Source organism: Ovis canadensis, chromosome 17 (genome assembly GCF_042477335.2).
Source record: "Ovis canadensis isolate MfBH-ARS-UI-01 breed Bighorn chromosome 17, ARS-UI_OviCan_v2, whole genome shotgun sequence".
Lineage (NCBI taxonomy): Eukaryota > Metazoa > Chordata > Mammalia > Artiodactyla > Bovidae > Ovis > Ovis canadensis.
In genome coordinates, this window is record NC_091261.1 from 57584299 (window position 1) to 57600529 (window position 16231).

Genomic DNA, 16231 nt, shown 5'->3' on the forward strand with positions numbered 1-16231 from the left:
TCAGCTTCCCCATCATTGAGGTGGAGGGGATAGGGGACTTGACTAGTGGTCCTTGGGTGGGCAGCATCAGTATCACCTGGCAATTGTTAGAAACACAGATTCTTGAGTGTCACCTGCTGCTGCTGCTGCTGCTGCTAATAGACTTGATAAACAAGAGGCTCTAGGGGTGGGGATGGAGGACTCACTATCCCAGGTGATGTTGATACTTACTCAAATTTTGCAAGCACTGAAACACATAATCTCTTAGGTTCTTTGTTGTATTAACTCTTTAGAGTTTTATAGGAGAGAGATGCAAAGTGAAAAGGCAGAAAGTTTAAAAAGCAAATGAAAAAAAAAACCCAAACAACAAAACCATCCAGAAAGACAGACAGACATTCAAAAAAGTAAATATAGGATAAATAGAAGCCACATCTCACAGAGAAGGAAATCCAGACAGACACTCTTGAAAATTTGCAAGCTAAGCACCCAAAGTGTTGATATATTTTTCCAGTGACGGGCATATAAAATAAAACTTCTGTGGCTCCCTTGGCTGAATGATAATGACCCATTTTTACCTACTGAGGTAAAGTCACCTCATTTGATTTGGTTGTTGTCGGTTTACAATATTCTTTAAATATTCAGACTGCTTTCTCTCGCTCTCATTTCTGATTCGGGTAATTCAAAGGCTCCCATGGAGAAGTCCTTGGGCTAAAATCAGAGGCTGACGCTCTTTAGCCTCGGTTTCCAGCATGTCTTAATTAGGCATTCAGGAAGGATAAATGAACTTGTCTTTTATCTTCTCAAGGCCAAGTTGGCCCCTAACGATCCATTCCCAGTTCCAAATGGGCCAGAGGGGAGTCAGGACGGAATTCTTTTAGGATCAGTGACTTGGTAGTCATTCCAGGATAGAGGCGGGGTGAGGCCGGCATGACCCTCGGGACGGCTGGCAAGTCGAAGTCTTCCTCCCTAGATATTGTTGGGGAAGATCCAGCGCGGGGGTGTGGGGCCCTTTACAGCCATCTTCTCATTTACTGTCAGGCGGAGAGCATTAGAAACTCCCAGGACAGAGGACCTGCCCTTAGCTTGAGGTCTGACTCGCAGGAGAAGGTAAATGGTCTTCTTGACACCTGTTGGGAGAGTGGGCAGCTCCCTGCAGCCTCCTCCGCGCAGGCCGAGCCGGCCGGGTACTAGCCCGTCTCCCAGCCGCTCCACTCCCGCTCCAGCGCGCAGCGAGGGGGTGGCCGGGAGGGTGGGTGAGGGGCAGACCCGGAGAGGTGGGATTGACTGTGCGGATTGGGGCTTGCGGCTGTCACTCCAAAAGGGTGGGGCTTTTTTAAAAAAGACAAATTTTTAAGGCAGACCCCGAGTCCGCACCCGGCACCGTGGCGCTCGCGTCCGTGCCGGATGCAGTCTCGGCGGAGCGCGGCCGGTGCGCGGGCGGCCAGGTCCCCGGGCCCGCGGGTCCTCCTCCGCGCGCGGCCACCGCGCCTCCCCCAGGCGGCGGGGGCAGCCCTGCGTCCTCGGAGCCGGCGGTGCGCGCCGCGCGCTTAGGTGCCCCCCAGCCTGAGCCCGGGCGGGAGCCCGGCCGGAGCGGGCGGCGCGGGGAGTGACTGCTCCCAGCCAAACTTTGGCGCCGGTGCGCGCCCCGGGGCGCGGCCGGGCGGGATGGGGACCGTGCGCCCGGGCGCCCCGCGCCGTTCCGGGCGCCGGGCCACCCGGCCGGGGGTCCTCGCGCCGCCTCCGCCCGCGCCCTGGGCGCCGCACCCCGGCCGCCCCGCCGCCCGTTAGCCTATCCGCGTCCCTGCGCTCCCGGAGGCGCCCTTTGGGGGCCACCTGGGGGCCAGTCATCGCTGGGTAAACGGAAAGGAACAAATTCGCGTGGATGAAAATAAAAATATTCTGGTGGGGGTGAAAGGGAGGTGGGGTTTGCCTGCGCGCGCGTTGGACTCGGGAGAGCAACTCCGGAGCGGCGTGCGGTGTCGCCTCCCGGCCGGCCATGGACTGGCGGGAGGAAGAGGCAGGGCGCCGCGGCCGCTCGAGCCCCTAGCCCGGCGCTCCCTCGCCTTCCCGCCCCACTCCGACCCTCGGGGAGCTTGGCGACCGTGTCTTCATCGCCCAGACGGCACCTGGGAGCCGAGGATCTGCGCGCCGGGTCTCCGGGATGTGCGCGTCTGAGATGGGGACGCTGTGGCACCATTGGTCCCCCGTGCTCATCAGCCTGGCCGCCCTCTTCTCCAAAGGTGAGGAGACGCCGCCGCCGCCATCTGGGGGCCCGGGACGAACTTTGCTGGGAGTGAGTGTGTGGGAGGGTGTGCGTGGATGGGGGTAACCGGGAGAGTGGGTGTGGGTGAGCGTTCGCGCGTGTGCACGCGCGCGCGTGCGGCAGCCAAGGTCCTCAGCGGCCCCTTTGCAGCAGGTGCCTCCCGAGAAGACTTGGGCGGGAGGCCCTGAGTGAGAGTGCCAAGGGCGGAAAAATGCCCGGTCCACCTGGCAGCCTCGGGGAGGAGGTCGCGTGGAGAACCTTGAAAGGAGACGTGGGCCCTGGGAGGGCTGAGGAAGATGTCCGAGGAAGGGATTGAAATGACCTCCTGAAAAGGTTCTGGAATTTGGACTTGACTTTTTCTGCTGGCAGGCACCCGTGAGGGTATAATTCCAGAGCGTGCCTCTGTATGGGAATGCAGTTAAGTGCATTCGTCGGCTACGACGCCTATGAGAGGGGGCCAGCTCTGGAGGGGTGGCCCTGAGTTTCTCTAAGAGAGGTTTTGGGGACAGGCTTCTCTTCCTTTGCCTTCTGTGGCCGTTTGTCCGGGGGCAGCATCCGTGAGGGTTGGGCGTAGAGTTTAAACCGTGCTTGTCACCTGCGTTCCCCCAGCAGAGCCCCTTATTTGCAGCTGCCAGAAAGGCCGGGATTCCCCATCTGCTTCCCTTCTGTCAGCATCCCTCTCTGTCATTGGTAGAGCAAGTTGGAATGCTCAGGACACGAATGCCTTGAAGGGAAATTATTTGATTCACACGTGAGTTTGTAGAAAGGATCAGCAGTTCTTCCTGCTTACTGATCAGGACTCTATTTGTGTGTGGTTCCTTCTCTCAAGAGCCTCGTTCCTACTGAGAGAGAGAGAGAGAGATTAGAAGAAACGTGGAGCTTTTTAGCAGTCTCCCATGTGTGTCCCCAAATCCCTGTAAACAGATTTTTGTTCTCCGGAGAAGATTTCCGAGATGAGATCGCTCTCAGAAACTTCAAAGCCAATTATCATGCACAGAGCCTTTTAATTACAGGAATTTTCTGTTCTCAGAGCCCTTCCAGCATCGCTGAGGTTACATTGCTTTAGAACTGACAATAGCCCGCTTTTGTGCTGATGTGATTTAGGAAGAGGGTGACCCGTGCCCACTCTGCTTGGCTGCCTTTTCAAGTGTGGTCTCAAGGGCTCCTGTCTCCTAATTATGAGTTAGAGCGATTCTGAGGGCCAGAGCCTCGGGGGTTTGGTTGATGAATTTGGTGAAGCCAACCCAGGCAGATGTGAGGTTAAGAAAACCTGAATCCACAGCAACAGCCCAGCAGATTTGCCTTTTGCTACGAGGCATGTTTTTTATTGGTTGTCGCTTGATTTGATAGTAGGAATGGACTCCTGTGTTTTATGCTGCAGTAACAAGGTTTTACTAAGAAAGGTGCAGAATAGCTTTGTAAATATGACCTAACTGTTGTTTCCTTGGTTAGGTACATAGTTCTCTTACTGATCTCCTTATTAGATCGAGTCGGGTTGAAAAGAAATGTATTTCCCCTGATAATCTCTTGAACTTTTTCAAGTGGAAACACTGAAAATGTCCTTAAAATGAGAAACTCTGATGTGGAAAGATGCTATAAGCCCAGCCTATGGCATATTTTGAATTGAACACTCCTAAAACCATTCTGTCCTATAAAATGTCCTGGTGCAGATAATAATGGTCTTTTAAATGCAGGGACCGTGCAGTTCTTTTTCCATTATGTTCAAGTCACTCTGTGCTCTCAGATCCTCTGACTGCCTGAAAGTTGTGAACCAGCTTGAAATCCAAGATGGACTGTATTTCAGAGGATTTTGATCGGAAGAAAACATATGCATAGACACAGGACCATCCACAGTGCCCAGTTTATGTGGGTCCAATGGAAAGATGGAGATTATTACCAAATACTAAATATTGCTTCAGTGTATTATTGTTTTTACTGCATTGCCCTAGTTCTTTCTAAAGATGAAGCTTTAAAGGAACAGATGTGCACATTTTAACAAGAGGCTAAGGCCTTTGAACCTCACATTTGTTTAAATTTTATGCACAGGAAGTGATTGGAGATAGAGCAACCTCATAGATCTTTTGAAAATCAAATAAAAATAAAATTTCATTGCTTGCACTTCTATCCCTTGGGAACTGGGACCTCTGCTATGACAAAAAGTTTGATCAGCACTGTTGTCGGGAGGTCCCAGCCTTCACTGGAGAATGGTCTTTATGTCAAGTCATCAGAGGGCTTGTGTCTTAAGTTTCAGATATGATCTTATTGAAAACTTCATGCCGATTACAGCTGTGCCAGCTTGCGAATGTGGTTTACTATGATGCTATAGGCTTCATGGAAGGGAGCAGGGCATGGAAAGGAAAGAGGCCCAAAGACAAATTAACGAGATTGTTATGGCAAGTTCACCTGTCGGGCACATACTGGCCAGACAAACTGAAACGTCAGAATTTGGAACAGAGAAAGGTTTATTGCAGGACCATGCAAGGAGACAGGTGGCTTATGCCTTAAAAAGCCTCGAGCTCCCTGAAGAGTTTTGGCAAAGCGTTTTTAAAAGCCCAGTAAGGGAGGTGGTGGTAGGGGTCACAGGGTACCTGATCAAATGGTGCACAATTCTCTGGCTGATGATGAGGGAACAGGGCAGGGTCACACGGGTTAACTTTATCTATCCTTAGGCTCCAGGGTTTGTGGGGCTATGTGCTCTCAAGTAGTTAACATCTTCCATTTGGTGGTGGGGTTTCTTGTTTGCAAAACAACTCAGGAAATGTGCATCAAATACTGTTATTTAGGTACTTAAGAGAGGAGCTAGCTAAAGCAGAGGATATGGGGAAAGGCTTGTCCCAGGAAGGTCCCAGGGGTTCCTTCTCTTACAAGACTGTGTGTGTTAGTCGCTCAGTCGTGTCTGACTCTTGGTGACCCCATAGACTGTAGCCCACCGGGCTCCTCTGTCTATGGAATTCTCCAGGCAAGAATACTGGAGTGGGTTACCATTTCCTTCTCTAGAGGATCTTCCCGACCCAAGGATCGAACCCTGATCTCCTGCATTACAGGCAGATTCTTTGCCATCTGAGCTACTAGACTTACAAGACTGCTGCTGCTGCTGCTAAGTCGCTTCAGTTGTGTCCGACTCTGTGCGACCTCATAGACGGCAGCCCACCAGGCTCTGCCGTCCCTGGGATTCTCCAGGCGAGAACACTGGAGTAGGTGAGGGGCAAAGAGCTGGGCAGGCTTTCAATACAAAATCAGGAAGGTTGCCACATGTAGGCTGCTTGTCATGACCCTGACCTGCATCCCCCAGAGTTGTGTTTTCTTGCAAATGCCAATGAGAAGCAGACACTCAGAGGCCTGGGATCTCGGGAGAGGAGCTGCTGGGGTGATGGTGCACTGTCTTCAGGCTGCGCCGGTCATGTGCTCCACCTGCATCTGGAGCAGTATAGCCAGCCTGCTGGGCAGTGGCATTGTGAGGTCATCTTCTACAGAATGTTTCCACCTTGATCAGTTCAGTTCAGTTCAGTCGCTCAGTCATGTCCGACTGAACTGCAGCACGCCAGGCCTCCCTGTCCATCACCAACTGCCAGAGTTTACAGAAACCCATGTCCATTGAGTCAGTGATGCCATCCAACCATCTCATCCTCTGTTGTCCCCTTCTCCTCCTGCCTTCAATCTTTCCCAGCATCAGGGTCTTTTCAAATGAGTCAGCTCTGGTGGCCAAAGTATTGAAGTTTCAGCTTCAACATCAGTCCTTCCAGTGAACATCCAGGACTGAGCTTTCTGTTTAGGTCAGAACTGAAGTGTCCGGGTGGCCGAGCATCACCTCTTATTTAAGAATATCCTCCCACATCCCATGCTTCTGGCTGGGAAGGAGCTTCGGTTTACAGTAACACTTTGTCTGGGCTCTTGGGGAGGAAGGCATATTCCAGGAGGGAGCATTTTGGGGGGTGTGTGTGTGTTTGAGAGAGAGACAGAGACAGACTAGGCTTCACTGCTTACGTTTAAACAGTGATAACATTAAAAGGTTAAGAAATGGGGAGACCATGAAATTTCATTTTTCCTGAATTAAGTTAAATGCTAAATATGATTTTATAAAAAATACTTAAATGCATAGAAAGTTAGAATTTTAACTATTCAGATCTGCTTAATTTAGTTCAATTCTGAAAGCCAAGGGAAAGTGAAAAACAAAGACTCCAGAAATACCCTATTGCAGAAGCTTGCTTGTTGTTCAGTCGCTAAGTCATGTCTGACTCTTTGAGACCCCATGGACTGCGGCATGCCTAGGCTTCCCAGTCCTTCGGTATCTCCCAGAGTTTGCTCAAGCTCATGTCCATCGAGTCAGAGATGCCATCCAATCATCTCGTCATCTGTCGCCCCCTTCTCATCCTGCCTTCAGTCTTTGCATCAGGTGGCCAAAGTATTGGAGCTTCAGCTTCAGCATCAGTCCTTCCAATGAATATTCAAGGTTGATTTCCTTTAGGATTGACTGGTTTGATATCCTTGCTGTCCAAGGGACCCTCAAGAACCTTCTCCAACACCACCGTTCAAAAGCATCAATTCTTTGGTGCTCAACCTTCTTTATGGTCCAACTCTCACACCCATACGTGATTACTGAAAAAACCATACCTTTGGCTATATGGACTTTTTACTTTTACATTTTTACCCTTCTGCACTTTACCCTGGACTTTTACATTTTTAAATTCATCTATCCATCTATCCATTCACCAGTTCATTCAACCAGTCATCACCCATCTATGTCTTCATCCATATATCCCTCCATTTATCCATCCTTTCATCCGTGTGTCCATCCATGCTTCCGTTCTTTCATCTATGTAGTGATCTATCCATCCTTAAGTCTAGAAAATTTGATAATTCAAAAAAATTTCAAAGAGCACAGAGCCATGCAGGAACTATTTGCCAGTGTTTTGAGGACACAGGATTAGGAAGGTGTAAAGTCATTGTTGGCCATTTCTCTAGCTTGTAAAGTGCGCAAATCATCCACGATTTTAAGTTGTGAGCTCAAACCCCTCCCGTTCTGTGTTCAGTTTCCTCTTCCTTTCCTCTTCTGCTTTTCTTGTTTCCCTCTGCTTCCTTATTTTATCACAGTAGCTGCTTTTGGAGCACCAATTGTATTATTACACACTTTATGCTGGCCGTAGGATTACAGCAGTGAGAAGAACCCACATAGATAAGGTTACTATCCTCCCAGAACTGGCAGTTCATAGAGGAGACAGAGAAAAGTGCTTAACTGTATAAAATTGTAAGGCTTCTCTGGTATTCTAGTGGTTAATACTCCACACTCCCAATCCTGGGGGCACAGGTTTGATCCCTGGTCTGGGACCTAAGATCCCGCTTGCCAGCTGGCACAGTCAAAAAAAAAAGTAATTATACATTACATGAAAATGTTATATAAAGGAATGCCAGCTTTCAACTGTGGTTTGCCGGAGGCACAGAGCAATCATCTCTGAGTCCAGGTACGTTGGCCTTGAATTTAGCGCACCTGGGGGAGTGGCGTAGTGTTAACAGAGTGTGGGTATGAGAGGGAGGGTGCAGACACGTAGCTGGACTCCAGAGGGCAGTGTGGCTGGGCAGAGAGAGCAGTGGAGCTTGTGGTACTGCATGCAGGGACAGGATCAGGTCACACTGACCCGGGCACAGGGAGCAGTCAGATGGGGTGTGGAGGTATCCGAGGCATCCACCCCTAGTCTTCTGCACTGGCAGCTGAATTCTTGACTTCTGAACCACCCAGGTGACGCTAGTGGTAAAGAATCCACCCACCAATGCAGGAGACAGAAGAGGCGTGGGTTCTGTCCCTGGGTTGGGAAGATCCCCTGGAGGAGGGCAACACTCTCCAGTATTCTTGCCTGGAGAATCCCATGGACAGAGGAACCTGGCGGGCTACAGTCCATGGGGTTTGGAAGAGTCAGATATGACTGAAGCGACTTAGCATGCGCTCATGAGTCGCCAGGGAAAGCCCAGATGTCGGGTACAGACGGACTTTAATCAAGGCTCTGTAAATTTCTTGTAGCTTCCTTAACGTCTTACCACAAACAAGGTGACTTAAAACAACAGAACTTCATTCTAGCATTGTTCTAGAGCCAGTAGTCCAAAATCAGTGTGCCTGGGCCAAAATCAAGGTGTCGGCTAGAGGCTTTAGGGGAGAATCTTTTGGGTCCCGGTGACTGCCTGTAGTCCTTACTTTAGGGCAGCATCACTGCAATTTTCAAGGTTGCCGTCTTCTCATCTCTCTCTGTTCCATCCTCAAACCTTCTCTTTGTCAAACCTCCTATGCTTCCCCCTTACATAAAGATACATGATTGGATTTAGGGACCCCTGGGAATAATCTGGATTGTCTCCCATTCTACTATAATCAAATCTGCAAAGACCCCCTCCCTTCCCCCTTCCCCCTAAAAATACGGGAACATTCACAGGTTCAAGGGATTTGCATATAGATATCTTTTGGAGGGCACTTTTTACAGAGGTAACATGTTAAAACTATTTTCTGTCTCCTCTAAAGTTTTCAGTACCTATAGAAGCAACAGCTGTGTATTTTTCTATCTGCTTTCTCTCCAGTACTTAGTATCCAGTACTTTGGACCCTGCAGGGGCACAATAAGTTTTTAAATATCCTTAGAGCTGTAAATTATTGTTAAAAGAAACTTTATGCGACCATAAAATGGTTTGATGCTGGTTTTGTTTTGTTCTCCAGTAATTCAAAGTGCCTCAGGACATACTTTGGTCGATAATAATAACAGCGAATTTTAAAGTAATTATTGCATGCCAGACACTGAGTTGTGTGATTGATGAAAATGATTTTTGTGAATTCGCAGATAAACCCAGTAGGGTAGATTTTATTCGCCCCATTTTGTAGATGCAGAAATGGAAACTTGGAGAAGTAGTGTCCAATACCTTACAACTAAAGCAGCACAGTCTGAATTCTGATGCTAAAGCACCTCACTGTTAGCTGTTTTATATCCTTCCCATGTTTATGTGTATTACTTAAAATGAATCCCTTTGTCAGGCAAAAATTACGTCTGGTGCTGGACATGATAAACTTTGTGTACAGAGTGGTTTCCCTGGAATTTCAGCTCCGAGCCTTGGATGTGGTTGGCGCTCCTTATTTGTTGCTGGAAATGAATAAATTAATATCCTGTTTTTTTTTTTTTAATTTTCTCATTCTTCCTTTTTCCAACAGCAATTGGGAAAGATAGCAAAAAAGGATTAAAACATAGGTTTTTAAGTATGATTTCATTTATTCCCTTGGCCGTGCGAGGTCTTCGTTGCTGCTGCAGGCTGCTCTCTAGCTGCAGTGCGTGGGTCTCTCGCTGAGGCAGCTTCTCTTGCAGTGGAGCAAGGGCCCCGGGCACAGGGGCTTCCGTGGTTGTGGCCTCTAGAGCACAGGCTCAATAATTGCAGCTGATGGGCTTAGTTGCTCTGTGGCTTGTGGGATCTTCCCAGATCAGTGGTTGAACCCACGTCTCCTGCACTGGCAAACTCGGATTCCTCTCTGCTGAGCTACCGGGAAGCCCCTAAAACACAGATTTTACTCCCAAGGCTGTCACAGGGGTGGAGGAGGTGATCTGATGATGAGTCATGGTGTGGTTGTCTCCGTGGCCAGGATGCTGATGCATCATCGGTTGTGCTCCCTGAATCCCAGGATCCCATCATTCATTCATCACCTCAGCTAACACGCACGGGTCCTGGTGGAGGGGAGACTGACGTGACCTTTGTTCTAACAAGACTAAAACTCTGGGTGACTCAGGTGGCTCTTTAATACTATTGTAAAAAAAGAGAAAGAAGCATGCAGCATGAAGGCAGACAAATATTTTTCCTGTTTTCAAAAGGAGAATGTTAGGTTCTGTGAACATATGGATCGGCGAGTTTAACTTATGATGCCAGACCACAAGCTTGAATGAGTTATGGGGAGAATATTGTGCGGGTTCTGGCAGACGTGAGTGGTGATCATGGGAAACCAGCATGGATTTGTCATGACATGAGACCAGAGACTCAAGATATTTTGATAACACTTTCATCATTCATTTAAAAATCTGCTTTAAAAAAATCTTTAGGAAGAATTAAGAGGAGCACCCAACAGCTTGAAGCTAGGGTTGTATTCACTTAAATGTCAGTTTTAAGGGTCCCTTTTATTTATTAAAAAAATTTTTGGGGGGTCTTTTTAGTTTAACTGTTTTTCAAGATTTGGCAACTTTGAAAATCTTATTTATTTAAAAAATTTAAATGTCAGAGTACTGATATGTTCTTAAAATCTTTATTATTTTTTATTGAAGTATAGTTGATTTACAGTGTTATGCCTATCTCTGCTGTACAGCAAAGTGATTCCGTTATATCCGTATAGAAAACCTTTTTTTATATTCTTTTCCATTATGGTTTATCACAGGATATTGAATATAGGTCAGTGGGCTATACAATAGAACCTTATTGTTTATCCATCCCACATATAATATTTTGCATTTGCTATTCTCAAACTCCCAGTCTTTAACTCCCCCTCCTCCCCTTGCCAACCACAAGTCTCTTCTTGATGTCCGTAAGTCTGTTTCTGTTTCATAGATCAGATCATTTGTGTCATGTCTTAGATTCCACATATAAGTGGTATCATATGATATTTGTCTCTCTCTTTCTGACTTCATTTATCTCTAGGTGAATCCATGTTGCTGCCAATGGCATTATTTCATTCTTTTTTATGGCTGAGTAGTATTCCACTGTATATATGCACCACATCTTTCTCCATTCATCTGTTGATGGACATTTACGTTGTTTCCATGTCTTGGCTATTATGAATAGTGCTGTTGTGAACACAGGGGTACATGTATCTTTTTGAATTATAATTTATCTGGATATATGCCCAGGAGTGGGACTGCTGGATCATATGGTAATTCTATTTTTAGTTTCCTGAGGAACCTGCACACTTTTTTCCATAGTGGCTGCACCAACTTTCATTCATACCAACAGTGTAGGAGAGTTTCAAGGGTCCCTTTTATACAAATGTATCGTACAATATGTCTGTCCTGTTAACTCTCAGAAATTAAGAATCTATGGAGAAGGAAGGCCCTTGAACTTAAACAGATTTGTGAAATACATTCAAAAAGAGATTAAGCACATATTGTCATGACAGGACAGCAGTAACCAAGGTGAAAAATACATTTGAAAGAGTTGAAAGGGAATAAAACTTTTCTCCCTCTCTTTTTCTTAACGAAAGCCTAGAAATGAGACTGAGATATACATTTGAAAAGACAGGAATGCGCAAAGAATTTTTAGCCATTAGCGACATTAGTTATTTTCCATGTGAGAAACATAAATTCTTATGTTTTAGGGAGAGTTACTGAGCAGACTCACTAAGTAAAGAAGGTGGCAATTAGATTTCATTTTTGTTGATGTTTTTGTTTCTGTGTTTGGTCAGGAAAACAGTGTTGGTAGGTTGTGGGGGATGCTTAAATTATAATACAACTTGCTGAGGTTCTCAGATTTTGAACACAGGGACTTCCCTGGTGGTCCAGTGGCTGAGATGCCATGCTCCTAATGCAGGGGCCTAGGTTTGATCCCTAGTTGGGGACCTAAGATCCCACATGCCATGGAGTGACTAAGCCTGTGAGCGCCAACTAGAGAGTCCTTGCGCTGCAACAGTCCCAGGTGCCACAATTAAGACCTGATTCAGTCAAATAAATAAAATAAATATATATTTAAAAAAATCTGTCTCCTTTCCAAGTTGCTTTTCTAAGAAATTCTTCTTAGGCCTTGCTGCTGCTGCTGTTGCTAAGTCGCTTCAGTCGTGTCCGACTCTGTGCAACCCCATAGACGGCAGCCCACCAGGCTCCCCCGTCCCTGGGATTCTCCAGGCAAGAACACTGGAGTGGGTTGCCATTTCCTTCTCCAATGCATGAAAGTGAAAAGTAAAAGTGAAATCACTGAGTCATGTCCAACTCTCAGCAACCCCCATGGACTGCAGCCTACCAGGCTCCTCCGTCCATGGGATTTTCCAGGCAAGAGTACTGGAGTGGGGTGCCATTGCCTTCTCCTCTTAGGCCTTAGAACCAGGGAAAAAAAGGAAAAAAAAAAGGTATGTTTATCCTGAGAGATAGTTTACACTTCATCCTAAGAACACCATGAATTTTCTAAGTGAATTTCCAATTGTCTGTCTTTGCTTGAACTCCTAGGAGTCTCGGAGCCAACTCCGCTATTTATAAGTCTAGGAACTTAAGAGACACATCTTGTGACTCAGCTCCAGCCTTGGCTTTATTTTATTTTCCTTATTCTGTCTCTCTTGTCTGCCTCCTTGCCTACTTTTTCTATCCCAGTGCATTTATTTTTTGTAAGCTACTTCAAAGTAATCCTGACACAAGGGAGAAGTAAAAATAAATAATCTCACTCCCTGAAGATGACTGCTGCAACAGTTTGATGTCTTTCGTTTTAGTTGTTTCTCTATGAATTTTTGAAACAAGTTGTGTTCACATGGTCTCTGGGACACATAATTGGTTTTTTACTTTTTTGAGTTCATATGTTTATGTAAGCATATTTCTCATGTTTTAAAAATGTATCACGAATATATTTTTAATGTTTTTGCCATAGCTTAAAATTTTCAACTCTTGCTACACAATTATATAATTTATGTGTTTTTTTTTTTTTTTTTGCTATTGTGAGGAAATCATTATCTTTGCGCATAATTTTTCCTTTGAGTTAGTTTCTTAGAATCACAGTTAATTAATGATGGGGCCAAAGAATATAGATAGAGATTTGCTGTCAAATTCTTTTCCCGAAGGGCTCACCTTTTTGTACAGGTGTTAATGATACCCGAAAGCGACCATCATGTTGAACCTTGTTGCCCTTAGTGATGGCACTGTGGGTGTCTGCTGTACCCCCACAATCTTTGTAGAGTGCCTTGGTGGCCCTGAAAAGTATTCAAAACATAGACAGAACTTATGGATGCCAGGGGGAAAGATGAGAGAAGGGATAGTTAGGGAGTTTGGGATGGACACTTACACACTGCTTTATTTAAAATGGATAACCAACAGGGACCTACTGTTTAGCAGAGGGAACTCTGCTCAATGCTGTGTGGCGGCCTGGACAGGAGGGGAGTTTGGGGAAGAATGGGTACATGGGTATGTATGGCTGAGTCCTTTCGATGTCCACCTGAAACTATCACAACATGAATCAGCTATACCCCAATGTAACATAAAAATATTTTTGTTGTTGTTGTTTTAAAAAAGAAACGACATGGAGGGAGTCACATCAAGAATGTGGCTGCTGTGGGCCTGACGATGTTTTCCTTGAAGTGTGGTCGAGCCCCCTGAGATGCTTCGTGTCTAAGGGCTGCAGGGTTGCAGTGGATGAAGTCACAGTCTGTGGCCGATGGGGAAGACACAGAGTTGCGTACAGAGGGTTCTTCCTGGGATGCTTTGCTCAGAGGACCTCAGTCAATAGGTATCATGGAGGCAAACAGACTGTGGCTTCAAGGTGATGAGGGAAAATGAAAATGCATTTAGAAATGGAGTAAGAAGGATTTGATTTAGTTACCTGGGAAGATGGAGCCCCTCCAGGACGAGCTGTTTGTGAATCACCATTATAGAACAGAAGCGAAACAGCAGGTGGACATTTAAACTCAGAATTCCTTGATTCTGTGATGCTGATAGAGTTTGAAAGACCCCCCGCTGCCTAAATACAGCAAAAAATATTCAAGTTCAGCCCCAAGATTGACCTAGTTCTCATATTTTGTCTCCAACTGGGACTGTCACTCGTACTGAGCACCAAGGGCTTTGATTTATTTATCCAACAATTATTTTTTGAGACCAAATTATAAACGCAGTGAGACAGGCTCCAAATATATAGCAATGAATATGAAATCAACTCTGCCCTTGAAGTGGGGGAGACTGAGATGTGAACCCCTACCTGTCTCTAGTAAGCAGCTGAATGCAGATAAGGAAAAGTCATTGATAAGGTGGAGAAAGGAAGGAAAGCAGCCTTGGTTTCCCCTTAAAGACCTTTAGAGTTGTTGTTGTTGTTGTTTTTTTTTGGCTGTGCCATAATGGCATGTGGGATCTTAGTTCCCTGACCAGGGATCAAACCCAGGCCTCCTGTAGGGGCAACGCAGAGTCTTAACCACTGGACCATAGGGCAGGTTCCTAGAGATCTTTTCTATGGGGCTTGCTGGTTCTCAGGAACCCAGAGATTCCTGCCAACCTTGCTGTCAGGACTCCAGTCTCTTCGGTTCAGAAAGGCACAGCAGAAGGGATCTGCAATGGGTGTGAAATGTGCCAGTCTTCAGTATCTGCAGAAATTCTCATCTTTTAAAAATTGATTTTCATGACATTGCAGAAAGTCATGTTGAAGTATCTCAATCGTGTTCCTTTTCTCTTCCCAAGAAGACTGTGGGAAGGAAACACAGACCTTAAAGTGTGTTCCTCATGTTCACGGTCATGATGTTGGTGAACAGGTGCTCAGTGAATGGGCTGATTCGATTTTGATTTTTCTAAACAGCCTTCTAGGGTTTGAAAGTATTCCTTGGGTTTCTTTGAACTGGAGGCTCTCAAGAGGAGATACTGTTTTATCCTCCCAAAGGCCTCTAGATTACTGTCTTCAGTCAGGCTTTAACAGATGCTGTGAAGGGAAAAATCAAAGTGGGTCTTCAGCGGTGAGGATCCTTTTTTTTGAAATAGGAAGCAAAGTGTAAGAGAATCCCCAAGAAGCCATGGGTTAGATGGGAGAATTCTGCTTGAGTGTGATTTATTTAAGGAAATACTGTGATGAATAACTAGACATATTTTGGTTGCAGGTACAAAACAAAAATCTAAAATTGCCTGAGGAATACATTAGTGAGGATGGGCTAGAATGATGGGTAGGCTATAATGAAAGAGATATATTGCATATATGTCAATATATTACATACATACATTATACATATACATACTCATATTAATATATGAATAAATGTCCATGTCTCTGTGGCATAATTTGACAAAAATTTATTTCTTGTTCGCCTAGAGTCCAGGCAGTCCTCTTTGACTTTGTGGTTATGCCATTTTGGACACATGGCCACAGGGGATGAGAGAGCTAGGGGATTTTGTGGGATGCATTTAAGGTCCAGATTTGGAAATGGCTTCATAGCACCCATATCCTGTTGATCAGCATTAGAAACAGAGCCTCCATTTGACCGCAGGGAGGACTGGGACATGTTGAGAAGAATGTATATAGTTGTTCAACAGTAACAGTCTCTGCCTAAGGAAAAGAGAAATGAACTGATTCGCACAGCTGAAATCCCGGGCATCAGGCAAGGCTTGATCCAGGTGCTCACATGATGTCTGGAGTCTCTTTGCTCTCCTTTAACGATATTCATTCTAGTCTAAGACACACTGCCCTTCATTTAAGCAAGATGCTCCACCAGCTCAGAATTACACCTTTTTTAACCCTAAATTTAGTAATTAGAGTGTTTCTCTTAACAGTTCCATCAAAGTTCTGGCAGTCGCTGAGCACAGAAGGATGGGATAGAGCAGCTTGATTGGCTTACGTTTAGCCAATAAGCTCCCCCTTTAGAGCCTGGAGGAGGAACCCACCGAGACCACCTGCTATGAAAATGAAAGGCAGGTTATGCAAAATAATTATTTTGCCAAATTGGGGAGATGGATGCTGGATGGTTGATAGATAGCAGTATTCCACTGTTAGCACCATTTTCACTTTCCAACCTAATACGAAAATATTCACATGTTCTCTCCTTTGTTGCTGTTCAGTCATTAAGTCATGTTTGACTCTTTGTAGCTCCAGGGACTGCAGCCCGTCAGTCTTCCTTGTCCTTCACCATCTCCCTGGAGTTTGCTCAAACTCATGTCCACTGAGTCGGTGATGCTATCCAACCATCTCATCCTCTGCCACCTCCTTCTCCTGCCTTCAATCTTTCCCAGCATCTAATGAGTTGGCTCTTTGCATCAGGTGGCCAAAGTATTAGAGCTTCAGCTTCAGCATTAATCCTTCCAGTGAACATTCATGGTTGAGTTCCTTT

The 16231-nt window shown here is 45.9% G+C and overlaps 1 protein-coding gene across 1 annotated transcript in view; it reads left to right on the top strand.

Moving 5' to 3' along the window:
* The first annotated feature begins 2140 nt into the window (after positions 1-2140).
* The window catches only part of TMEM132D (transmembrane protein 132D), an 898865-nt gene continuing 884774 nt past the window's right edge, over positions 2141-16231 (top strand). Inside the window, exon 1 of the mRNA XM_069557007.1 lies at positions 2141-2219. Within this exon, the coding sequence (XP_069413108.1) occupies positions 2141-2219 (79 nt within the window). The remainder of the gene's footprint in view (positions 2220-16231) is intronic.